A 26405-nucleotide genomic window follows, 5' to 3' on the forward strand; every position below is an offset into this window, starting at 1 on the left:
GTGGCATCAGTGTCCGCAGGTACGGCATGTGCTTTGCACCCTCCAAGTGCAAAGTACTCCTACCATAGTGGCAGGATTCTAATCCTGTACTCACCCTGGATGGCGAGGAGATCGAAGTAGTTGAGAAGTTCGTGTATCTAGGTAGCTATATAAGTGCTGGTGGTGGCGTGAGTGATGAGATTGGTGCACGTATAATGAAAGCCAGAGCGGCTTATGCCAATCTGGGCCATCTTTGGCGCCTTCGTGATGTTAGTCTGGCTGTAAAAAGTCGGATCTACAACGCGTCGGTGAGAGCAGTTTTGCTCTATGCTTGTGAAACCTGGCCTCTCCGAGTTGAGGATGTTAGACGTCTCTCTGTGTTCGATCATCGTTGTCTCCGAAGGATTGCTGACATCCAGTGGCAACACCATGTTAGTAATGCAGTGGTTCGGCATCGTGTGTTCGGGCGCAGAGACGATAATTCAATTGGTGTCACCATCTTGAAACACCGACTTCGGTGGCTTGGACATGTTTTACGAATGTCGTCCCAGAGACTTCCACGTCGTGCATTATTTGCCGACTCTGGGACTGGTTGGAAAAAGCGGAGAGGAGGTCAGTGTATGACATGGTGTCGTGGTATGAAAGAAAGCTGCAAAGGGCTAGCTTTTGTTGGTCCTTCACGACTCCCTGTCTGGGGTCCGAGAGATGGTGCAACACAGTGGCTAGAGACGTTATCAGATATGGCTCAGAATAGAAGCCAGTGGCGATCCTGCTGCAACCTTCTTTTACTTTCTACATAAAGAATGGTTCTAACTTTCCTAACTGAAAGAGTCTTCTGGTTGTACATTTCAGTCCGCCTTATCTTTTCATCCTTTCTCTTCCTACTTTCATTATTTTGTGTGGCGCATATGTACCTGGTGCCCTTTTGTACCAATATATATGTGTTTAAATAAATAAATAAAATAATCCTTGGTCCCCACTTTCTCATCTTGAAATCTAGAGGCTTTCTGTTACAGGTTTGTATGCTTAAATCTAATGGTTTTAAAAGATCATTTAGCCTAAAATGGCTTATTGCCGGTCTTCAGTAATAAGGATAGGAGGTATATTGACCTATATTAATCCTTGCAGTTTGTTACACTGTGTTTGTCCAATCTCGCTTTGAATATATCAACAGAAGGTGCTGATATTACGTGTTCTGGTAGAGAATTCCAGTAATTCACTACTCGGTGCGAGAAACGAAACGAATTGTCGTGACTACGAGTGCTACTTAACAGAAGATCACGTTTTTTCTCCGTCCCTAGGATTACCTTGAGGAATCTATATGGTCGGGGTAGAACACTGTCATCGGCCCTTTTACCTATTCTAACCAATTTTTGACCTGAACACCTTTGGAGTTATCTGGTAATATGCTACGAATATATTCTCCGAGCCTCTCTAAATCATGGACGTGTCTAACTTTGAGATATGGATCGTTCGACTCTGGCAATTAACTCACAATAATATTTGATGAGATTAAGTTCTTTTCAGTCACACTAGGGTGTTGTTCTACCTATCAGAGTGTGGTAGTGCATTGAGTGACTCAGAATGTGAGTTCCCCAATGACTTGTCAACCAAGTGCGTATTATCTTTAGCTTTTTCCCCTTTCTTTTCCTCCTTACTGCCGTCCATTTTTCATCATTCAGGACAGCCACATCGGGGCTGGTGTTGCTAACATGTTCAAGTCTGAAACAGGTGTCTCTTAGACCTACATTACGTTGTGAAACTTTCATTGCTCAAGCTCCCTGTTATTTGAAGTCCTACTCACTGCCTTCTCGTGGCGGGGATGTTGTTCACAAAAGTGAGAGGACAAAAAGCGAATGTCCGGCGCTTTAACCGGGTTGGTGGATGTGAGGGATCCACCTAGGGGAGTTGGAAAACCCTGATTCCAAACCAATGGTGCACATGGGCTCCAGGATCCTGAAGGAACGAATGGCGTATGAACCGACTGTTGGTCACCGGCTACCATGGGACTGCATCTCCTTACGATGCTCCACTGCCTTGTGGACTAGACCTTTAGGTCAAAGGCTCCGGGTGTGGTCCCCTAAGAAAACCACCTGCTTCAGTCTGGGCACCTGGGCAGTATCACAGCCATCACACAAATCGAATGAGATTTGTGAGGCGCATATTTATCTGGTGCTTCCTTGTACCAATATTTATGTGTTTAAATAAAATAAAAAAATTTGTACCAAAATAGTCACTTTTGGCTACGAGGTTGAAATTTTGTCTCACTCTTGATTTTTCATTAGGCTGTGAGTTATGACTTAGATCTAGTTTAAGACAGTAAATTCAAATTTTTATGTTGAATTAGAAATGTACACCGTACTAAACTAAAGTTTTTCATTATAAGTTCCTACAATGTCGTTTGTTAAAGTGTATCATTTACACCCCGAACATCTGTCACTGAAAGTTTGTGTTTGCAGATTTAACTAGATCATACTGTTAGTTGATAGTTGCGTATTATATGCGCTAAATCAATGGCAATCACTCATGTCATTATTACAAATCACAGTTAACATGTTTGTCATGGCCGTAAAAGACCAGATTTTATATGATTTTTGAAGCAGTTATATCAGTCTTATACGGAAAACTGGGGACTAATATTGAGCTAATACCGGCCAACACTCAAAGCGATGTTACCAGGTGGTAGTTTTGTGTAAAAAGCTTGTTGGATTTCAGCATACTTTAATAATAATTACCAGGATGATAGGTTTTGGCATGTCGGCCGTGACCGTACAATTTGTAAGTAATTCACTTAATTAGTTTCGCAATCTGATCATTCTGAACCAACACTCTCATTATTTTCTCAGTCTTGGCTATCCAGCTTCTCCGTAATCAAATTTTTAGACTTTTGTCCTACTTTTCCTAATGCCTAGTCGCCCTTCTATTCTTTATTTGTCTAATGCAGTATCTGTAACGAGTAGTTTTTTAAAAACCTATTCAACAAAATTTTATCTAATTTAGGTCTCATGCTCTTGCATGTATCAACCACTTCATACATAGTCAATCTCAGGTTCTCTTACACTTTGTTCACGAGTTTCTGGAGTGTTTGTTCGCTTTAGCCGAAGATGAAGATCCAAATGTCCGACGACATGTCTGCTCTGCATTTGTACAGCTTCTGGAAGCTCACTTGGATAAATTACTTCCGAATTTACCTGACATTATCGAGGTAAAGCTACGTATTTCTAATTAGAAAAATAGTTTATGCTTCTTCGCACTCAAGAAACCGATGAAAATATTTCAAGAGAGGCATGTGAATTCTGGCTTTCGCTTTCTGAGCAACCCGTGTGCCACCAAGCTCTGTCGCCGTATATTGGGCGACTTATCCCAGTCTTAGTTTGTGGAATGAAGTATTCTGAAAGTGACATGGTGTTACTTCGAGTAAGACATTCAAATCAAAATATTTTTGTAGAATGATTTAGAAGAAGATGCTCATCTGCCTGACAAGGAATGCGATATTCGCCCGCGGTTTCATAAGACAAAAAACAAACTTTTCTCTCCAGAGGTAAATGTAATAATCCTTCTAGCGGTTTGTGTTTAGGACGATGACGAAGATGAAGACGACGATTATGTTTCCAACTGGACTCTCAGAAAATGTTCTGCTGCTGCCCTTGATGTGTTGGCTAGTGTGTTCCACACAGATTTTCTACCTATTTTGTTGCCACTCACAAAAGAACTTTTATTTTCTCCTCAGTGGGAGCTTAAAGAGTCTGGTATTTTGGTCCTTGGTGCTATTGCAGAAGGTTAGTTCATTATAGTAAATGACTTCGTTAAGGTTGTATGAAGGGAATGATTCCATACCTTCCAGAGTTATGTCCGTTCCTCATTGGTTGTCTGTCGGATGATAGGCCTCTCATACGTAGTATAACTTGTTGGACATTAAGCCGGTATTCTCATTGGATCGTCGGACAACCTCATGAGCAATACTTCAAACCTTTGATGGTTGAGGTAAGTCAACCTTTAGACTTAATTGTTGTAGCTCCTCAAAAGAATTTTGGATTGCAACAAACGTGTTCAGGAGGCAGCCTGTTCTGCTTTCGCTACCCTAGAAGAAGAAGCTTGTACAGATCTCGTCCCATATCTGGACCTCATCTTACGAACTCTCGTGTATGCACTTAAGCAATATCAACACAAAAACTTGTTTATTTTGTATGATGCTATAGGTACACTTGCAGATTCTGTTGGTCATCATCTCAACCGACCGGTAAATTTAAATTGATCTCGTAATTTCCCCAAAGGATTTCATAGAGATGCTTATGCCGCCGCTTTTTGAGAAGTGGAACGTTTTACGAGATGACGAAAAAGACTTATTCCCCCTTCTGGAATGCCTTTCTAGCATGGCTACTGCTTTAGGAACAGGTTTCCTACCTTACTGCGCTCCTGTGTTTAGTCGGTGTGTTAATTTAATTGATAGAACAATACAACTCAGCAAGGTAAGTTTGTCTTGGTTTCTAAACAATTTGGATTGGTGATATAAACCACAGTGTTTATCCCTTAACTCGCATACTTTCAAAGAATTTCAGTTATAAGCGTAGACGCAGCAAATTGCAGTCAGTTGAATTCATGTTTCTTGTACATTTAGCCATTCTTGTACAGCGTTAGTGAGTATAAAAAATTTAGAAAAGCTACGTACGTAATTCATAAATAACTTTTGAGTTTAACTTTACGGTTTCTGAAATGGTTATTAAAGATCCCGATGTTCCTTAGTATCATTATTTTTCAATCAATATTTTCGTTGTGGAATTACTCAGTAATAGTTGAAACAGCAACCTGTATTTATAAATTCCTTGTTTCCTTATGAATCCACGTTGACTTTACTTTCGCAAATACCTACCCGAATAATTCTTTGATCTGTTATAAGAATCGGGATACAAGTGCTGTTAGATGTTCAGTGGACATCTTAATGTAATTGTTTCGTTAAATACGTTTAAATGTTCAATTTTGACAGCTACATGCTCAACAACCAGAAGTATATGAACCACCAGACAAAGACTTTATGGTGATTTCTCTGGATCTCCTAAGTGGTCTTATGGAAGGTCTTGGATCTCAGATGGAACATTTAGTATCAAGTAGCCCTTTGGTAAAGTTACTGTGTGAAGCAGCTCAAGACGTCCAACCAGACGTCCGCCAGAGTAGTTTTGCTCTCTTGGGTGACTTAACAAAGGCATGCTTTGCCTACATCCAGCCTCAGATTGGTCAGTTTATGACAATTTTGGCTAATAATCTCAGTTCTGAGCATATATCTGTTAGTAACAATGCTATTTGGGCAATCGGAGAAATTTGTATTCAATTGGGTGAGTGATATTTAGTTATTCAGTTCACATGTATTTAGCATTTTGAATATTTGAGATCAAAATCTAGATAATTGGGGTTATTGTATTTACGATAAGACAAAGTATGAATTCTATTATGATCCATAATGCAATGGTACAGATAAAAGTAAACCAGTTGTGTCCTTTGTAAATTTTCGTTGATTTGGATTCTCGGTATTTAGATCACACGGGCCTACTCACCAAATACCAATACATGTAAGTACTATAGAGAATGGCCCCCAAATGCCCTGGTACGGCCGAGAGTGGGGAGAGTCCGCTCTCCCTCTCGAAATGCTCTCACATGGCCACGCGTATATAGTCTCTGCCAGGGAAATTCTACTCACTGCCTTCTCGTGGCGGGGGTGTTTACGAAATTGAGAGGGCGAAAAGCGGATGTCCAGCTCTTTAACGGGGTTGGTGGGCACGGAGAGTCCACCTAGGGGAGTTGGAAAACCCTGATTCCAAACCAATGGTTCACATGGGCTCCAGTATCCTGAGGGGACAAATGGTGTATGGAATTTTAGTTGGTCACCGGCTACCATGGGACCGCATCTCCTTACGATGCTTCACTGTCTTGTGATCAAAGGCTCCGGGTGTGGCCCCCTAAGAAAATCGCCTGTTTCGGTTTGAGCGCCCGGGCACTATCACAGCCCTCACACGAATCAAATGAGATTTGTGTGGCGCATATATATCTGGTGCCCCTTTGTACCAATATTTGTGTTTAAATAAAATAAATAAAAAGACTATAGAGAATGAAATAGAACCAAATGCAAATATAACTAACATAAATTTCAAATACTGTTCCCAACCATGCGAAAGTACTGTGTAGCAACCAAATTCGGTGACTGAGAATTAAATTAGCTCTAAATCAGCAGCTAACTGGGAGCTCTCTACTCGAACACAACTGGTCGAGTTAGAGCCTATGGCGAACTGTCATCAGAATTGATTACCTCAAGTGGTGTTCGTCAGGGCTGTCCACTCTCCCCATTCTTGTTTAACTTTGTCGTTGACACGCTTTTAGAGATATCACTTTCATCATCTCAATCTCCTGGAGTTGAACTTTTACCGGGAGGCTCACTTGTTGACTTAGAATACACCGACGACATAGTTTTACTCAGTGAAGACTCTGACAAAATGCAGAGTGTTCTGACCACTATAAGCAACTATGCAGGCATGTTCGGGATGCGATTCTCTCCCTCGAAGTGCAAAGTGTTACTTCAGGATTGGGTTGCATCGACACCTGAACTAATGATAGGGAGTGAAGTAGTTGAGCGTGTTGACAGCTTCACTTATCTTGGGAGTCTCATCAGCCCTTGTGGTCTGGTGTGTGACGAAATCTCAGCACGGATACAGAAGGCTCGTCTAGCTTTCGTTAACTTGCGTCATTTTCGGCGTAGGCGAGATATCCTTCTAGCAACAAAAGGACGGGTTTACTGTGGAGCAGTTCGTTCCATCCTACTTTATGGCAGTGAAACATGGCCGATAAGAGTAGAGGATATGCGTAGGCTACTAGTATTTGATCATAGGTGTCTTCGAAGTATTGCTCGTATATCCTGGGACCACCGGGTAAGTAATGCAGATGTTAGGAAACGGGTACTAGGTAAGGATGGCAAATCGATTGATGAAGTAGTGAAACTTCATCAGTTGAGATGGATGGGACACATGTTACGTATGCCCAACCACCGACTGCCCCAACGTGCAATGCTTTATGGTGTAGGAGCAGGTTGGAAGAAAGCTTGGGGCGGCCAGACCAAAACATGGCAAAAATCCATGAAGTCACTGACAAGTGGACTGGGCCGTGTTGGTAGGTGTAGACTACCTGGTTGGGATTCACGAGATGATAGCAACCGATGGTTAGAGACCTTGAATGACATGGCTCAAAATCGTTTGCAATGGCGAAGGTGCATCCACTCTTTGTGTTCTACCAAATTCTAATCTTCTGAATTCTTCATGTCTCTATCATTTTCCTCTTTCCAAATTTATTGCACTGGATTATACTCCTCCAATAACATCTTCAAACCCTTATCTTTCACATAATGCTTATACTCTTACTACTTCTACCACTATGGGATTTAAATCGACAACTTCATCTCTGTGCTAATGTGGTATGGCAGCTCGAACTGATGTACGTACGTACGAAGTTCTACGCTGTGACTGACTGAATTGGGAGCTCCCTAAATTCGTAAATCTTAGATTTTAGTAGTCGAGCCACTTAATCTCTAAGTCTGAAACCTTATGCCACTCCTTATTTTTTGGTTTTTTATTTGACTTGTCTCACAAAAAATGGCATTTCCGCTTCATTTTTCAGTTTAATTTACTCTTGCTATGCTATATCAACTTAAACCATTCACACTAGTACCAGATTTCATCGTACCTATAATCGACTGACTGAATATATCCTGTTTTTCATTGTCAAATTTTGTTTATAACAGGAAAGCTTCAGCATGACAATGTAAGCTAACAATTTTACTGCTAGTGTTTGATATGAGATATAATTGCACTTTTTGTTTCGTAGGTGAAGGGATGACACCGTTCGCTTCTTTGTTCATTCATCCCTTGATAGAAATTATCAATCGTCAAAGTACACCTAAGACACTCCACGAAAATACTGGTATGTAGACTTTTTGTTCTATATTCACAAATTTTCATACCAATGCGTTTCTCATGAAATCGATTCCTAGGAAAGTTTACTTCTGTGAGGAAAATTCCTAGGTTTAATTCTTACGTCCATACAGGTCTAAATTTCATAGCACACCATAGGCATTCGTTTATATGAATTGTTTCCCCTCTGTTTTTCGCTAATGCTCATTGACACCACGATCAGATAAGAAGCAAAACTGCCAATAGAATAGTGTAATTATATTACCACCATTTTGAATTTGTAGTCTTGGAGGTGACATAACGGTCACAATTCACAACAGCACCGAGAGGTAACCTTAACTTAATAAATTGTATATATAAGTCGCTAAAATCCCATTTATCTCGTAGTTATAGTGGGAGATAATTACCAGAGCTCTAGTAAGAAATCGTGACTAGTAGTCTAACGATGCCATTAGTAATGGATTTACCCACCAATAGAATTGGATGGTGGCTATATGATATCTAATTGGGGTCGAAAGTCTAAGCTTATTGGATGCCAACTTAGTAATCTAAATGTGAAGAGCTCGCCGCAAGATGCCAGTGTCTTGGGTCCGATCCAAGAGATGTTCACTCTGACTGTTAAGAAGCTACATACAAAAACTAAACTGTCCAGTACTTCTAGTTTTCAAATAGTTATCTAAATAAGATTGATCCGCGATTTCAAGTACAAAATGCAGCCAAGCTTCACAAACTTTATATCGATGAAATTAAACTTTGTCTTATTTTCTTCGCATATAGCGATAACTATTGGACGTCTTGGTTTTGTTTGTCCTGGTGAATTGGCTCCTCATCTAAGCACTTTCATTCGTCAGTGGTAAGTAATAAAACGAATTTCTTTATTTATTTGAACATAAATATTTGTACAAAGGGGCACCAGATACATATGCGCCAAATAATAAAAATGAGAATGGGAAGATGTAAAAGGGGGAAGGTGGATATAGAAGAAAAAAAACAATAAAGACTACAAATTAGTGTATGGTAGTGGAAAAAAAGTAATGGGAGAAGCAGAAAGGTACAATCAAAAAGAATTATTCTAGTCAAAGAAGTTACGGCCACTTTTTATGAGGAAAGTAAAAGGTTACAACAGGATCGCCACTGGCTTCTATTCCGAACCATATCTGATAACCTCTTTAGCCACTGTGTTGTACCATCTCTAGGACCCCAACCAGGGAGTCGTGAAGGACCGACAGAAGCCAATCATGTTCAGCTTTTCATACCACAAAACATTTCGTATACTGACCACCTCTCCGCTTTTTCCAACCAGTCCCAGCGTCGGCAATTAATGCACGAAGAATTTTCTGGGACGACATTCGTAGAACTTTTCCAAGCCACCGAAGTCGATATTTCAGGATGATGACACCAATTGGATTATCGTCTGTGTGCCCGAACACACGATGCTGAACCTCTGCATTACTAACATGGTGTTGCCACTGGATGTCAGCAATCCTTCGGAGACAACGATGATCGAACATCCTCGATTCGGAGAGGCAAACCTGCTCTCACCGACGCGTTGTAGATCCGACTTTTTACAGCCGAACTGACATCACGAAGGCGTTAAAGATGACCTAGATTGGCATAAGCCGCTCTGGCTCTCACTATACGTGAATTGATCTCATCACTCACGCCACTACCAACACTTATGCAGCTACCTAGATACACGAGCTCTTCGACTACTTCTATCTGCTCATTACCCAGGGTGAGTACAGGATTAGAATCCTGCCAGTCTTGTAAAAGAACTTTTTACTTCGAAGGTGCAAAGCACATACCGTACTTGCGGACACTAATTACCAACTGATTAAATGTGGATTGCATGATTTGGGTATCATCGCACAGTAAGACAATATCATCCACATACTCAAGGTCGAAAAGTCTCTCTAGGCAACAGATCCACACCACCATTACTTACATCTATCAGAGCTGTTTCCAGAATGTCATCGATGGCAAAGTTGGAGAGGAATGGTAAAATTGAGCAACCCTATCTAACCCCACTGTTTAAATGTAACGGTGGAGGGGGGTGATTGTATACCCTTACTCTGTCTGAGGTGTTTGTATATAGGGGTTTTAGAATGTTAATAAACTTCTCAGTCACACCCTTCAATAGACAATCCCAGAAGATAGTCCTGTCCAACGAGTCGAAGGCAGCCATGATGTCATGAAACACTACGATTGTTGACCTGTGATAAGTATGACGGTGTTCTAACATTTGGCGGAGGGTGAAGATATGATCAATACATCCTCGACTAGAACGAAATTCAGCCTGTTCCTCGCGAGTCAACTTTTCTCGGGTTTTGAACAATCTACGAAGTATGACGGTAGCCAATAGTTTGAATGCAATCGGAAGTAGACTTATCATCCGATAATTGTTACAGAAACGACGTGAACCCTTTTTAAAGATGGTGACAACTATCGACTCATTCCATTATGTTGGAACACTCAAGCTCCCAAAACTTTGTAAACAACTCAGTCAATTCTTTAGCCAGAATGTCACTACCATCTTTAAAAAGAGCGGGAGGTAGGCCATCTGAGCCCGGTGATTTTTAGCGTTTCAAGAGTAGTAGTTCCTTGCAGACCCGCCTTATTTGCTGGATCGGTGCCACATGCCATGGAAAGCCGGACAGTCTGATCGATGTTGCCGGAGCAGCAGGCCAGTTGAACTCTCTTTCGAAGAACTCGGCTCGTCGTCCAAGATGTCGATGGATGTTAGTGCTTGGCATCCCGTCATCCTCACAGATTGTTTCGCTCACACCAGACTTCTTGCTGTCAGTGGCTCGGATGAGTTGCAAGAGCTTCTGGCAGTTACCAAATGCAGCTGCTGCTTTTAGCTCATTAGTACGCTCCGACCACCAGGCTTCTCTGTCCTTACGCAAGCTTTGCCCAATTTAATTTCGCAACAGTCTTCGTTTGTGGTCAAGCTCACGGTCACCCGGAGTAGACCGACGGGCTTGGATGAGTTGTAAGAAGCCAGAAGAAACCCAGTGCTAATAAGCGGAACGTTTCGCGAAGCCGCAAGCGGCTTTACTTGCCATTTTCATGGCGTTACGCAGTTGCAACCAATGCTCATCTATACTTTTCGGTGGGATGGTAGCTAGCCTAGAAGCTAGCTCGGTTTGATAGTTAGTTGCAACAGAAGCTGCAATCAATTTACTGACGTCGATCCGTCTAGGATGATCAATTCGTTGGCCACTGAAATGTAAGATAAGATTGGCGCAGACCAGGGCATGATCAGACTCCAGATAGGTACTCCAAAAGGAGCGGCAGTCTTGTACACAACCACGCCAGCGGTAGCTGATCGCGATGTGATCAATCTGAGTCCAGGCTTGAGATGCAGAGGAAAGACGCCAGGTGGCACATCGGCGATGACTGTGCCGAAAGTTAGTGCTAGCCAGAAACAGGTTGTAGTCTGCCCATGGTTGCAGTAGACGGTCCCCGTTATCTGACCTGCGACCAACAAGTTCCCATCTGCCACCTAGACGACCCTCTTCTGTGCCTAGACGCCCGACCTGAGCATTCAAGTCTCCGGCTAGTACTACAATATCTGTCGATCGCGCTTTCTGGAGAAGAACAATTAACTGGTGGTAAAACTCATCCTTGATCGCATCAACACTGCAATCTGTCGAGGTGTACGCGGACATGACGAATAGACATCGTTTCTCATATCGATTTCTTCTTACTTTGATAGAACTTTCTAATCTAACAGCACATATCCGACTGTTGATGCGAACCAATTGATTAGTGCTGCTTCAGCTCTCTAGCGCTCAGTGCGACGTCAGCTAAACCACACGAAGATGCCACAGGGCCCCTGGATAAACGCACGTAAGAAAAGCCTTTTGAAGCGACAGATGGAGAGCAAGTTCATAGTACTTCTAGAGTCCTGAATACGGGTCTCGGATAAACAACAAACGTGGATATTAAGACTTCCCAACGACATAGCCAGCCTTATCTGTTGTCCGATCTTCATTAGTGTGTGAACGTTGAAGGAAGCATGTTTGAATGGTGTACGTGGTTTCAGAAAGACTGGTTCACTATTCATATTCGGTGGAAGCATTCACTTTCGACCAGACAGTGAATGGAGATCGTTTAGATAGAACAGTTTCCACCATAAGCGAGCTTCTGCATAGGTTGGAAAATGGGAGTACATGAAGTGGGAATAGAGGATGATGAGTGACGTGATATATGAAAAGTTAATAATAGTAATAATAAATGAAGAATGAGTGCTATCAGGTGAATGGGAATTGTCTGAATTCTAATTGAAGCGAGCATAGTATTTCGTGAAGTAATTGTCATCTCATTGGATTTGTGTGTGGACTGTGATACTGCCTGGGTGCCCAGATCGAGGCAGATGGTTTTCTGTTACGTTCCTCACTGTCTGGTACTCCTAATTTGCGTCACTATTCTCGGAATTTTTCGAATAACCAGAACTTCCAAAGTTAGTAGCCGTCAGGATAATTTTGCTGTTATGTGCGTATTTATATTTCATGTCCCATGTCACTTATTTTAGTTACATGCTCAGTCGATTTTCTGTTTGCTCTTCAGGTGTCTGTTTCTACGAAATATAAGGGACAATGAAGAAAAAGACAGTGCATTTCGTGGTATTTGTAATTTGATTACACTCAATCCTGCCGGTGTTTTACACGATTTCCTTTTCTTTTGTGACGCTGTAGCTTCTTGGAATAATCCTAAAGACGATTTAAAAGAGAGATTTAATGCTGTAAGTTTATCTTACCGCAACTTGATGTATAATACATCGTCAGTAAATTCATCTGTTACTGAATGGTTTGTTTGAAAAACTAGAATTTCTAGGTTTACTCGCTTTTTATTTATGTATGTTTGCTATTATACCAATCATTTGCTGTTTACCAAATAGGTGGTCAGCGTTACTAATCAAAAAGCTAATATTAACTTCGAAGATGTTTAAAATTTATATTGCTTCTCACTTGATACGTAAATAAGCTGTCTGTCAAAAACTTACAGACTTTCAGTCAATATAGTTGTAAACCTAGCCAAATGAAGTTTTTTTTTTAAAGAGATTTACACATTCCAGTTCACTTAACATTAAGCTGAATGTAGGACTGAGTGAAAAATACCACTGACGATCAAACTGTCGGTTTTGAAAAGATATCTCCTGAGCAACCTGACAAGAAAATTGATCCACTAGTAGCAGTAGTCTTAATAACCTGGAAGAGTTGCTTCAAAGCCTTACAGTCAACGACATGGGGTTAAAATCGAGGTTTTTGTGGGTAGTTTACAAGAAATTAACTTTGTGCTTTGAAAGTCTTGTAATGAACGAGGAATCATATGGGGAATGTGTCCTTAAAATATGAGAACCATACATTAAATACTTTACTTGCAAATCTTCCATCAATTGTTCTTCACGTTCTGTATGATTCTTCGGCTTCGAAATTCTTCTCTATTTCCCTTTCTGTTTTCTTCAACTCTATCTTCTTAGCCTTCTGCTGCCAGGTTTTCCACTTCCGGTTTGTGGTACATACTACTTTTGTCTGTCGACATAAGTAGTATACACCACAGTCTTACCAACGGCGATGAAAGTCTGTGGAACAAGGTTAGGTGTATATATTTAAGACCGACCTCCAACCGCTTCCTTCCGTCTTGAAAAAACAGTATCACTACAAGTGCTAATCTTCTGTGGAGGATACCTCTCATCATACCTCTGTTTTACCAACAGTACAACTCCGCCATTGGACCATAAGTTTGCTGCTTTTAGTTGTATCCCTCTTTAACGGACCTGCCTGATATGTTAGGACCATATGGAACAGGTGTCCTAGTCAATATAAGCCGGTTAGGTCATCCTGATATGCAAGACCGACCGCCACTATAAGGTAGCGGCTAAAGTTAGGACAATAAATTATGAAAAATGTTGATCATTTCATGAATCCTTATATAGTTGTTTTCATTATCATGTGAACAAATTCGTTTAATTTTGTTAAATTGTTTATAATTGTGTAATGACTGGAAAATATTCTTATGTTTTGTTATATTTATTCAACTATCAGATTTTACATGGGTTCAAAGTCCAGGTTGGAGAAGAGGATTGGAGTAAATTCTGGAGTCAGTGTCCTCCAATGCTTCGTGAACGGTTATCTCTTCAGTACAATCTTTGAGATTTTTGGTTTTTGAGTAATGCATGTTTTGGTCCTAATTTTTGTTCGCGCCTACCCACTTTTACGTCGATTCAATGTTTTTACAATTGGCCTTCGCGTTTTTTCCTCGAGTATGGTTAACTATCTTACATCTGGCATCCAGTGTTTTGATCAACCAAGTTAACTGATTCATGTAATGCGGTAAGAAAAGTCGCTTATCGAAAATGTAAAATGCCTATTTCATCAATGCTAAATTCGTCAGTGTTACTAGGTTGTGACATGTATCATCTTATGTTACTGGGAAACAGTTTTTTATAGCAATAGTACACAATCTTTTTAAAGCACTGGTACCTTATAGTTAGCACATATCTTAAAGACTACATTGAATTGTTAAAATGCTACGAAAAATTTAATCCAATTTATAGTATCTGGTTATTGTATTCCTGCACCTTATTCCTCACTTGAGAAACCGTGTCTACTCCAGTTATCCAAGTTACATAACCGTTCGGGATAAAAAAGTAAACTATGCATCCATGTAATTTATTTGAATTTCATATTAAAGAACGTTAATTTATCGGTAACATCACTTGTTATCTGTAAGTGATATGACTACAGTCAGTCTATTTCTCTTTAAATTGCCGGGAATGTTAGCTGAAATGTTTAAAGACGTGAATGGATGGTAACATTTTGTTCCCCGCATAAATAAGAGTGTTTTCGTAACACAACCATTGTCTTATCCATAAGTTCTTTGGTGATTAGTTTTCAATTGTGACGTTTAAAAAATATGCGATCGACGATGGTACGTGATCACATAATACTTGATAAAGTGAGGATAGGCACTCTGTAACGAAAGGGAAACCGATATGTTTGCAGATGTAACGTGTTACTTTCATCCAATCAATTACAGATGACTGGTTGAAGCTGGTTGGTTTCAGACACGTTTAGCATAACTTGGTAGACGTGTGTTACATTTAATACAATAATTGATACAACGTGTTATAATTAACCTCGGTATTATGATCTCATCTGTTCAAACGTTAGTGACATAAAATTTATCCCCCAAACCACGTACATGCCCAATGACATGTAATTATGTTTATTCTAAATGTAATATTTTACATATAGTTGTGTTCTAATAAACGGCAAACCTCATTTTTCAACGAGTTGTTTTGCCTTTGATATCAGTTCATTTGTTAGCTTATGTCAATTTGTTCTTTGAATCATTTGTCTCAGTGGCATTATGAAGTATCGACCACCAGTTTATAGATGTGTAATTAAACTAGAAGTTCTAAGCAATTTCCCAATAACCCGTTATATTGATGAATTTGTTATTCAAAGTACCGGAGAAGTATATTGCCCTTCTGGTGGTACGAAACCAGTGCAAGTAATTAATTACCACACGTTACTTACTATCTCATCTTTCAGTATGTCTATTGTTTCTCGATTTTTAGTTATGATTCTCCATTTCATTACCGTAATATCCACCCTTTTTTAGATGAAATTAGAAGATCGTATGTCGCTTTAATAATTCTCCAGTCTGTATGTTTCACTGTTGGTTCAATCACTGCCGTATATAACTCCATCCGTTGAAAATATCGCTGTCAGTTCTCCGTTTTCCTTATTTTTCACTTGCACATGTTTTTCTGAGTTTTTTTTTAGATATTTGACATGTTTTTGGTATGTCAAAGAGTGTTTTGAACACAACATGTTTTATCTTTTATTTTAAGGTATTCCTACGGTTTTCTCTACCAAACTATCTTTTTAATTTCATACAGTTCCAAGTCTATTCATCTTCTTTTTTTTGTCTTATGACTCTTAATTTTTTTTTACTTCCAGGAGTACTAGTTTGCGTGTTCAGATAGGGCTAAGACTCGGGGATGATTAGGTTTAGTTGGGATAGGGGATTAAGGGTTATAGTAGTCAAGTAGATTAACAATTAAGGCTTTCCTTTGGGTATTATTAAAAATTTAAGGGAATCAGGGATTAGGGCACATTCATTCTCCCAACCGAAATCTGGTTCGGAGTTATCTCTACTAAATATAAATAGTAGAATTAAGGAGAAAACATCTACACATCCTATACTATTGTATTTCTTTCAATTTTGTATTCAACTAAGTGTTAAGTTGTACTTTATTCTTTTGTATATGTCGATACCATTTACTTTGTGATCTTCATTATCGTATACCACTTATAATAACAATATTGTACATTTTAAACTTTTCTAAGTTCTTTTATTATATGAGTTCATCTAAGATTGTGTGTCAAAAATTTAGTGTTCTTAAATGTTTCATCAATCGAGTATTGTGAGTCATATATCTTTTAAATTTTCAAACGGTTTTAAATTCTGTGTTGTTTATACAGTTGTTATAACTTGTACCCTTATTAATATATACGACGTAATGATACTGCCAATTAGGGAGCAGTGATTTGTCGTTCAGACCAATGACGCATGAAACCTGTACGAGCAGGCCAGAGTATAGATTATTTCGAAACCTTCGATAGACCTAAAACGTTCTGAGTGTTTAGTATATTCTATAAGACTCACGCCACGTTTAATGCGTTCTCGCAATCGAAGAGCTTGTGTATTGTGATGGGTTTTAGCCGGATAAGTATTTTACAGTGACTTGTAGTGTCTCGATATATATCGGTCCTTAAAGAATCTAGACTGTTGATCTGGAAGTTGGATCTACAGTAAGATCTGTAGTTGCTGCTTGGATTTCCAGTATGTTCACATATGTAGACTTCAGCCCTTGTGCCGCATAAACCGCCATCCCAAACTTTCTGACCAACATTGTTCTGAGCTCTCCTTCCCATGTTTTCAACTGTCACTCTTTTGAAGCTCACCTAATTCCTGGCGCATTATGTCCTTTGATCTTCCTTGCCCTCAAGATTCCACGTCAAGGTTTGCTTCGTGAAGCTGTTTCGACGGCATCGCTGCACATGCTGGCTGTCCTAGGGGAACACCTCTCTATAGTCAGCAGTACGACTACGCCCTCAGACCTTTTGCACACAATAAGCATAATCATGAGTTAATCTTTAAATCCAAATGATGTCATTAAAATATTCAGAATGGGAACAAAAGACTACGCGATCTAAGTTATGCGGAGTCTTCCATAATGAAAGAGATACTGCTGGAAAAAATACAAGAATTAGCCGTGCGCATCTCGGCATGACAGACTGTATTAAGGGACGACCTGCAGAAGTAGATGTAAATGGGCGCTGTCAAAATGGGTAGTAACCCTATATTTGAGGGTTTACACTTTGTGGAATTTCGGAGCGCGATGAAATATAAACCACTCTTAGTGATGCGATAAGGTACTTTACAGAATCAAAGTTGTGCTCCGAAATGATGTACCTATAACTTTGCGGTAACCGGTAGTAAACTGCATTTGCCGCTTCGTTTTGCCTTCTGACTTCATGCACACCGTTGAGATTTATATTATAATGGTTATCGAGGTGGTCGATTAGGGCAGCAAAGCTACCATAGACTGCTTTGATACAACTTGTGGGACAGTGAACAACATGACATCAAGAAAATATCTTCCAGAAAAATCCTCATGGTGAGAGAGAAATGGGAGAATTCGGTAGATAATATAAAGTCAGTAGATGATATAGATATGCAAATATATCAGTCGGGAAGAATTAAGAACAAATAAAGAACCGAAAATCAAATCAATGGGAGACACAGTCAAATCAAAGTAAGCAACAAGAGGTTGAAGGTCGAAAATAACCAACCGACGTTTAAGTCTACACGATAGACTGCAAGCTAAGTACAGAGGAGTTCGAGAACTACACCTCTGCACAAAGTTTGACGATGATATCGTTAAGAATAACGATAAAGGTTTCACAGTCAAACCATCAAGTTCAGAGAACAGAACTAGAATGACGCAATTGTCACTCTAATTCTTAATACATAGTCGGGATGCTTCGCATCAAACCTCGGATCTGGCGTTCTCATCGGTTCCGTGGTTAAAATAATGTAAAGGATAATCGAGAAAACCATAATGACATAGTGGAAACTAACAACTTGTTAAACAATGAACAAAAGAGTTTCAGGAAAGAATTGTCTTTCAAACCGAAATTTCTTATAGCAAGTGACGGATGAACAGAAACGCTAGGTAATGGAAAATCAGCGAATTTTGTCTGTGCACAACTTTAGCAAGCCATTTGACATACTATTCAGTAGACTCCTTGTTAGGCCGAAAAATGTTGAAATTTCCCTATGTATTTTAGAGTAGATCAAAGATTTCCTGTTGGGTAATATACAGACATTAATGACGTTCTGGAGTTAATTACTTGGTAGAGCACCGCGAAGCTCTGTCTTGAATCACTTACATTTTCTACCGTATGTAAATGAACCCCGAAGATCGTTCAGTCCATGGTGCTACGTTACACTCATTGTGAAGTGCTTGCGAGATATATCGGTAGACATAGATGCATGTGCACTTCGGACAGACTTAGTGTTATCTGTTGTAGCCTTGTGCACCGTAAACACATATAACGAGATAATATCACCAATTAGAGAACAGTGACTTATAGACCGGACCAATGACGTGTAGACGTGTACGAGCAGTCTACAGTTCTCACGGGTCCTTTTTCTGCCTATCTCGGCCTGTTGAGTCCAGGACACAAATATCTGCTTCGGTTATATGAATTTTATTTCAGACATAATGTGTTTATACATGAACAAATCAGACCACATTACACCATAATAAAGAATGTAACAATTGGTAGCAGTAAATAAATCCACAGAATCAATAGCTCTGTGAGTCCACGACACTGGATGTTGGCCACACCGGTATTAATGAACTCACCTAGCTGAAGGTGCTCGGTCAGGCATCCTTACCAGGTTACGAGTGGGAACGCTGTGCTCAACTCCTCCTACAACCGCTGGACATATTAGACCAGTCACTTCTCGGTATATCAAAAGATTATCAAATATATCTTCGAGACTCTTCGCTTTTGATTTCAGTAGGTTCGTACGTTTCGACTATAGAATATGTTACTGGTTAAAGTGTTGTCAAACTCAAAATACTTGTGGCATCTTCATTAGTGAGCCCAACGTGATCTGGTACACCAACTCTTGAACTGTGAGTCTGTTCTTATTCGGAACCACTTGTATAATTTCTTTGCCTTAATTTTTACATATCGTGATTTTTCCCATGTCCTGGATATTTTTCTTCCCTACATCCATTCCTATACTTGATATTCGTCATGACTCAGCAGAATACTAGGTTACTTAGGACCAAGACTCTTACACCACCGTCGCTCTAGCTAGTGCCATTCTGGCCCGAAAACATCGGAGTCTGTTTCTGCCATTCAGAAGCTGACTTCCACGAACACGGCGTGACTGATCCATGCGTCCAATTCCTCTCAGTAGTAAAGACACTACTGCGCAAATTCTACAAAGTACGCCACACACATTGCATTTACTAATGATGTCTCGGAAACTTACGGCATTCTTAAATGGTCTATTCTTAAGCTAGTAGGTTTAACCGATCGACGATGGACAGATCCACTCCTCAAAAATATCGATCTACAGCATGGCACGGTTACAGACACGTTGTCATGAATGAGATAGGTAATTGGTCAAGGAACTTTCAACGATGGCCTCTTTAGACAGGTTACTTGTCTAAGCTTCCTCAGTAGGTGCAGGTAAAGCTTGTCTCGTTTCAAAACATCGCTGTAGACAAGAAGGCTGCATCTGCCGAGCGGATTCTCGAGATTACCAAAACTTCTAATGCTGAGGTTTTTTCAGTCGAAGAAAAGCCTCAAACGGCACGAAATGACTTAAAGGAACTCCATCATAGTCTGATGCGCTACATTCGTACTCGTCATGACCGTAAACCATCACAAACCACTCGAAGGATTTCTTCACAAAAACGATCCGTCTCTAGATCACGAGAAACAGATAACCCCGATTGGTGTTGATATCATAATCGGTAGGGGAAATCTTCTTGAAATTACAGAAAAACGTGCAATTTTCCGAAATCCAAACCGACCGACATGAAAAACATTTTGGGAAACTTCCCAGCCAGCAAGCGTTAACGGTAGCCTTAAACGGCGAATATAACTGTTTGTTATACGCCAATGATGTGATTATGAACGTTCGCTACCTTGTCAACACTAGTCGAGTAAATAGCGTCCTTCCAAAGAGTTTTAACGACCGGCTGCACGAACTGGTTTGAAACGTACTGGCAGCAAACGGAAAACTAATCTCCGCATATGGTCAAAGGTACGTTTATCTTAACATGGGTTTATGCAAATCTATCCACTGGTTCTTCGTTGTTGCAGATTGTTCTATGCAAGTCATTATAATAGACATGCTAAAACATAATAATTTACTAGTCCACACGCGCAAGTAGAGGTTGTGTGACGGCTTTTTCCGGTTGTAGATTATCCTCAGTCACATTTAGACACACAATTTATCCATACTACCAACAAATACTCGATCAGTACCCTGAGATATGCTGAAAGCAACCGAAATGGTCATATGAAGCCCACAATGTTACACATCACATCACGACTACAAGACTATCTGTATTCTCGAAAGCACGCCGACTGGCTCCCGAAAAGCTTAGGTTGGCCAAAAGGAATTCGATTACATGATGAACTTAGGAACCGTTCGACCATCAAACAGCTTATGGACATCTCCCTTGTACATGATCCCCGAAAGGGATACAAACGACTGGCGTCCAACTGATGACTATCAGTGACTGAATACAGAAACCTTCCCTGATCGTTATCCGTTGTCTCACATTCATTATTTGTCAGCTACCTGAAAATGTAGAACTATCTTTTCGTAAATCAACTTGGTTAGAGCATATTACCAAATTCTTATGGCTGCTAACGACATTCTCAAAACCGCTACCATCACTTCTTTCGGTCACTATCAGTTTTTGCGAATGCCTCTCGGTTTAGGAAATGACGCACAAGCATTCTAAAAATTCATCCATAACGTTTTTCGAGGTCTCAATTTCGTACACGCGTACGTTGATGACTGTTCGATTACAATCCTGGGCAGAGAATTATGTCTCCAGGATCTGAACGTTGTCTTCGAATGACTGCAAAAGCGTGGCATTACTGTAAACATTCAGACATCAGAACTGACCCCCTAGATTTCCTCGGACACTATTGATGCCTAAGGCATCCGACCTCTTAGAGGCAAGGTGGTGGCCATTCTTGATTTCACAGAACCGACCACAATCAACCAATTACGCACGTTTAACAGATTAGTAAGTTTTTATAGACAGTTCATTTCAAACTCCTCGTCCTTTACGAAGCCTCTAATCGCTCAATTTCCTGGAAATTCAAAATCTATCAATTTGGACAATAATTCGAAAGAAGCTTTCTTCACAGTTACGGAATGTATCACCAGAGCAAAATCTCTCGTACGCTTAGGCACTGAGTCACCCATTATTACTGCAATAGATGCATCCGACTCGGCAATCAGAGGAGTCTAACAACAATGGGTTTTTTCACACCCAGCAACCTTTGGCATTATTTTCGAGGCAGTTGCTAGACACCAAATCGAGGTATAGCACTCTCGGCAGGGAACTCCTAGCCATTTGTTGTGCTGTACGGAACGTTCAACGCTCTGTTGAAGGCCGAAAATCCACTCTTTTTACTGATTACAAACCTCACACCTTCTCTGCAAATTTATCTTCAGGCAAGTACTGTCTTCAAGAGTCTCAACAACTGGACTACGTTTCGCAGTTTACTTCAAATATAACACATTTCTGGGGTAAATAACGTAGTTTCGAACGCCTTGTCCCATGTAACTTCCTTGAACATTTATAAAGAAATCAACCTTCTTAAACTCGACCAGTATCAAAAAGAAGACACTGATCTTCAGCGCGAGTTATCTCCAACTACCCTAAATCTGTATATTAAACGGATAGTAACGTCTAAGGCAACCTTACTATTGGACACATCTACTTGTAGGGTCCGTCCAATCGTGTTAAACACTATTGACGCAGCGTCTTCAGTAGGTTGCACAAACTTTCTGATCCAGGTGTTCAGGCAACCATCAAGCTCATTACAGAACGGTTTTATTGGCCTGGTATGAATAACGATATAAGGGAATGAACATGAACCTGAGTAAGCTGCCAGAAATCTAGGGTGATTAGACACAAGTCTGCCTGTGTTCGTATTTATAATTGTTACCATTATTAATATCATTATTGGCCTCTTGACAAATCTCTTCCTGTCCTTCTAAACATATTTTATTCCTAAGCATCCAAAAACTACAACTGAAAACCAAAAATTACTCTATGTTACACTTAAAAAAAGATTAGCTTCTCAGACCCGTTTTACGATCAACACACATATATATAACACATATAAACTTATATTTGATTATCCTTTGCAATTAATTGTGATCTTCACAGCACCATTCTAAATTATCATTGCAAAAATGCTTAGATTAATACCCGGTTTCGCTCTGTATACTGTTACGTAAATGTACATGTATTTGTCCGAGTTCATTAAAGGACTTTTTTCGATTGTTGGTTTACTTCAGAGGTCGATTTTCATTACACTATTATTATTATTATTATCATCATCATATTTGGACCCTTTCACTACTTTTTCATTTCTTTTCTCTCTGTGTTCCTTCCATATAAATATTATTCTTAAGATCACGAACTTTGTAATCAAGATAACAACTTATGTTACGCTTAAATCAACTTCTCAGACTCGTTTTATCTTCACTATGCATATACGACTCATAAATATTGATTATCCGTTGCACTTAATTGAAACTTTCATAACGTCACTCCAAACTATGACTGCACAAACACTTATTCTAACACCATATCCTATAGCAATAATAGGTCATTTACCTAGTAACTTATTTTTATATATTTTACTTTTCTTACCCCTTTAGCGATACATACATGGTCGATTATTCTTGTTTAGTGTTCATAAACACGCTTATTAAACTATTTAATTCTTTCGCGTCTCCTTTACTTCTATTACCTTAGTTTCTTCCTTTCTTTATTTAAAATCAATTCAGTATTCTTCTCAATTGCAAAAAGCCTGATTTATTATTATTCTATTATTATTATTTTTGTTTTTTTGTCTTTTCTCTTTTTCAAATATGGCAAATATAATACTGACATTATTGAGACTTGTTCATCATTGCATTTTTGAAGAAACCGGAAATGATTTCTTCACAACACTTATGTACCCACAAGGTGTTCGTGAATAATAATAATAATAATAATAATAATAATAATAATAACTCCTGATGCTCGCTTCGACCGTGTTCATCTTGATTTGATAATAGTCTTAGCAGATTCGAATGGATACTTTCATCTCTTATCTTGGGTAGACCATTTCACCCGATGGCCAGAAGCAGTACCCATCAAGGAGAATACTGATGAAACAGTGACCCAAGACTTCGTCGAACGGTGGGCAGCAAACTTCGGCTGGTCTTCAACTATCACTACAGACCCTGAACTCCAGTTCAAATATGGAATTCTCCGTTGTCTAACTACACTGTTAGGAGTCACAAGACTCCCGAACGACCGCCTACCACCCACAAGCAAACGGGTTGGTAGAAGGCATTCACTGACAGCCTAAAGCTTCACCATCAGTGTACAGACACTCTTCCACTAGATTACTCGCTACTCACAATGAAGTGAAGGCTGACATTGGATACACTGCAGCTCAACTCGTTTACAGGACGACACTCCGCCTTCCAGGAGAATTTGTGGATCCTTCATCTTTTCCAATGAATATGGATCTAAACTCCTACACGAACGGGCTTACAAATATAATGCGTCTAGTTGAACCTGTTTCCACTCGACCGCAGTCAACTGATGTTTTCGTCCAACCTACCCTACGATATAGTACACACGTACTTGTACGTCTTGACTCGCCTCAACGACCTTCGAAACAACATAGGAAGGACACTTCAAAGTTCCTCAGCACTAAGTTAAGTACTATATAATCGATAAGAACGGCACTAACGATAGCATCAGCATCGATCCCATCGAAGCCACGTATTTAGAAGGAAACCCTATTCACATAGATTTTGTTTTGGTGATATCGAAAGACACGAGTCCTACATTTACGATACCTCACCGCATAAACAGCAATCACGATGACACTTTAGCGGTATCTGACAACAGACTGAAAACGACGCGTTATGGGAGAAGAGCAAAGTTTCTAGAATACCTAAACTACTGCTGCAAGTGAGACACCACATAAAATATTGTTTCGTCTCGATTTTTCTTTGTATCATAACGAAAAACAAACTAGTCTTAGTATACTTATGCACATATTTATTCCAGAGAAACAAAATGTTTATGTTGCTAATATGTTCGCTTATATGTGTATATTTTTATTTCTTCGAAAACCATTCTTTAAAAATCATTTTTACGCTATCGTATGTTTACGTAACATGTGTATGTAAGTTTACTTTCTTTTTTCACCCGTTTTGTATCTTTACTCACGTTCAAGTGTAATTCAACATGCACTTGCGATCTCTTTTTTTCTTTTCCAGGACGACCGGGAATGATAAACAAACCGACGACTTTTTCGATGAATAGAAATTTTCATCGTAATTTTTTCATTGCTATTGTGCACCACATGGCCCCTTCTATTAGCGTACGACGACTAGATGTCTCTGAACATGACAAGCTGTCGGTAGAGTGTTTACCAACAACAAGCCCGTAGAGTTTAAACTTCTGGCTGGCCACGTCTTTGGGGTCATCACTACCTCAGTAGGAGGGAACTGAAGTGTAGCGGAAATTAAGTCTCCAATGTGAATAACTCTATAAGTCTTCGACGTTTGATGCTAACTGCATTGGTTTTGCTGAACACATCTAGCCGAAGGCAACCTGTCACTCGCTCGCACCCGATCACTGGTAGGTACGCCGTGCTAAGCATTTCCTACAACCGTTAGACAGCTAAGATCAAATACTTCACGAGTTATTGTTAACCTTTCAAATATAACTTCGAAAAAGAGATCTTCGCACCATCGATCGATTCACTCAAGTCAATAAAAGACAATTTTTGGGGTTACTAAAAAGTCGACTGACACGCACAGTAGGCCTTCTATCCTCTATGCAAAAATATGAATCATATACGCTTAAAACAAATCGTTAGTTGGAGTAGTAATCGCTGCACAAATCTGATGATATTTCCTGAGAAGAAAATGTAGAAGCAAGATTATTCACCTAATTTCTGTCTTTGACTCAACATCAGATACCATTATTACGTATCCATTGTGTATTTGTTTGGATCAACCAGTAGTTATTGATCTCATATTGAGGCATTTCAAGTTTGTTTTCGCATGTCGATGAGGAGGGGGAGGGCTGTTGGTGATGTACTATCTTTTGCCACTCAAGTGGCATCAACTGTTGGACTAAGTGCACCGAACATTATATCTGACATCAACATAGAGTTTTTCGAATCTATGCTGGAGAAGATTAGTGACTTCAAAAACGATGGCAAGGGTGTTTCACTATTTATTTATTGACTTATAGCTACTTCAGATCATAAACATCGATGGAATTTCCTGCTGCAATCACTATCTAGATTGATAGGCAGTTCTCTTGGTTATATATCCACCAGACATTTATGCAAATTCGATCCCAATATTTTATATAGTCTTCTTGAAATAATTAATCTATTGGCACAAAATACTATTATTCAGGAAAACTTTAGGACAGCAGAATATATCCATAATAAACGACTGTAGGTCTAATTCATGGTAAAAACGCATAAATTTCTCCAAATTCAAGGTCATTTTTCCATTGTAAAAATGCATAGCCCTATTAGGGGGAAACTTTGGGGGATTTGCGGGATTTTTTTTGCCATTCCCCCAAATGTTTCTCAGGTCTGAGGAAAGTCTTTAAAATTTCCTCGAAATAGGGAGATGCGAAGGTTATCAGATGTAACAGCCAAACATTCAAAATCTGGTCTGTCCTCAAAATATGCTTACTGGTATTTATGACATGAATAATCATGAAAAGGAGTTTTGTCTGCTACTCACTCGGTAGAATAGTCAGAGAACATGCCAATACACTTCCTTATTTGGGATAGCACCTTTTCCTACACGAAGTGGAAATTTAGGTACTTTAATAACTTTACACGACGGATTTGAAGTTCGAACGTCCAATTCAATATCTACAATTAGGAAATAATTCAGTATAATACAAATTGATTTTATCTAAAAACTGTTTCTATCTCAGTTTTTGTATAGTGTGTCAGGAGATCGTGATAATAAACGTTTTAAACCCAGCTGTATAATATCTTTCCATTTTAAAGTGATCCTATACAGTCACTTACGTCTTACTGTTCCGGTAAGACATTACCCGTAAGGTACTGG

General features: G+C 39.6%; 2 protein-coding genes across 2 annotated transcripts in view; one reads left to right on the forward strand and one right to left on the reverse strand.

The window, feature by feature from the left end:
* Nucleotides 1-12882, forward strand: part of Smp_142770 (putative importin-beta 2) — a gene marked incomplete at both ends in the record, with an annotated part of 14550 nt that extends 1668 nt beyond the window's left edge. Inside the window, 12 exons of the mRNA XM_018789792.1 lie at nt 2980-3184; nt 3217-3396; nt 3428-3520; nt 3557-3758; nt 3791-3963; nt 3995-4219; nt 4254-4448; nt 4964-5309; nt 7843-7938; nt 8706-8781; nt 12501-12675; nt 12832-12882. Of these exons, the coding sequence (XP_018655199.1) occupies nt 2980-3184; nt 3217-3396; nt 3428-3520; nt 3557-3758; nt 3791-3963; nt 3995-4219; nt 4254-4448; nt 4964-5309; nt 7843-7938; nt 8706-8781; nt 12501-12675; nt 12832-12882 (2017 nt within the window). The remainder of the gene's footprint in view (nt 1-2979; nt 3185-3216; nt 3397-3427; nt 3521-3556; nt 3759-3790; nt 3964-3994; nt 4220-4253; nt 4449-4963; nt 5310-7842; nt 7939-8705; nt 8782-12500; nt 12676-12831) is intronic.
* A 1265-nt stretch (nt 12883-14147) lies between these two features.
* Smp_204220 (uncharacterized protein) lies at nt 14148-15648 on the reverse strand (the record flags this gene model as incomplete). The annotated part of the gene is made up of 2 exons (XM_018789793.1): nt 14148-14266; nt 15561-15648. The coding sequence occupies 2 exons, from the start codon at nt 15646-15648 to the stop codon at nt 14148-14150; spliced, it is 207 nt and encodes a 68-aa protein (XP_018655200.1).
* Nucleotides 15649-26405: the final 10757 nt, after the last annotated feature.

The sequence above is a fragment of the Schistosoma mansoni genome, chromosome W (genome assembly GCF_000237925.1).
Source record: "Schistosoma mansoni strain Puerto Rico chromosome W, complete genome".
NCBI classification, from domain to species: domain Eukaryota; kingdom Metazoa; phylum Platyhelminthes; class Trematoda; order Strigeidida; family Schistosomatidae; genus Schistosoma; species Schistosoma mansoni.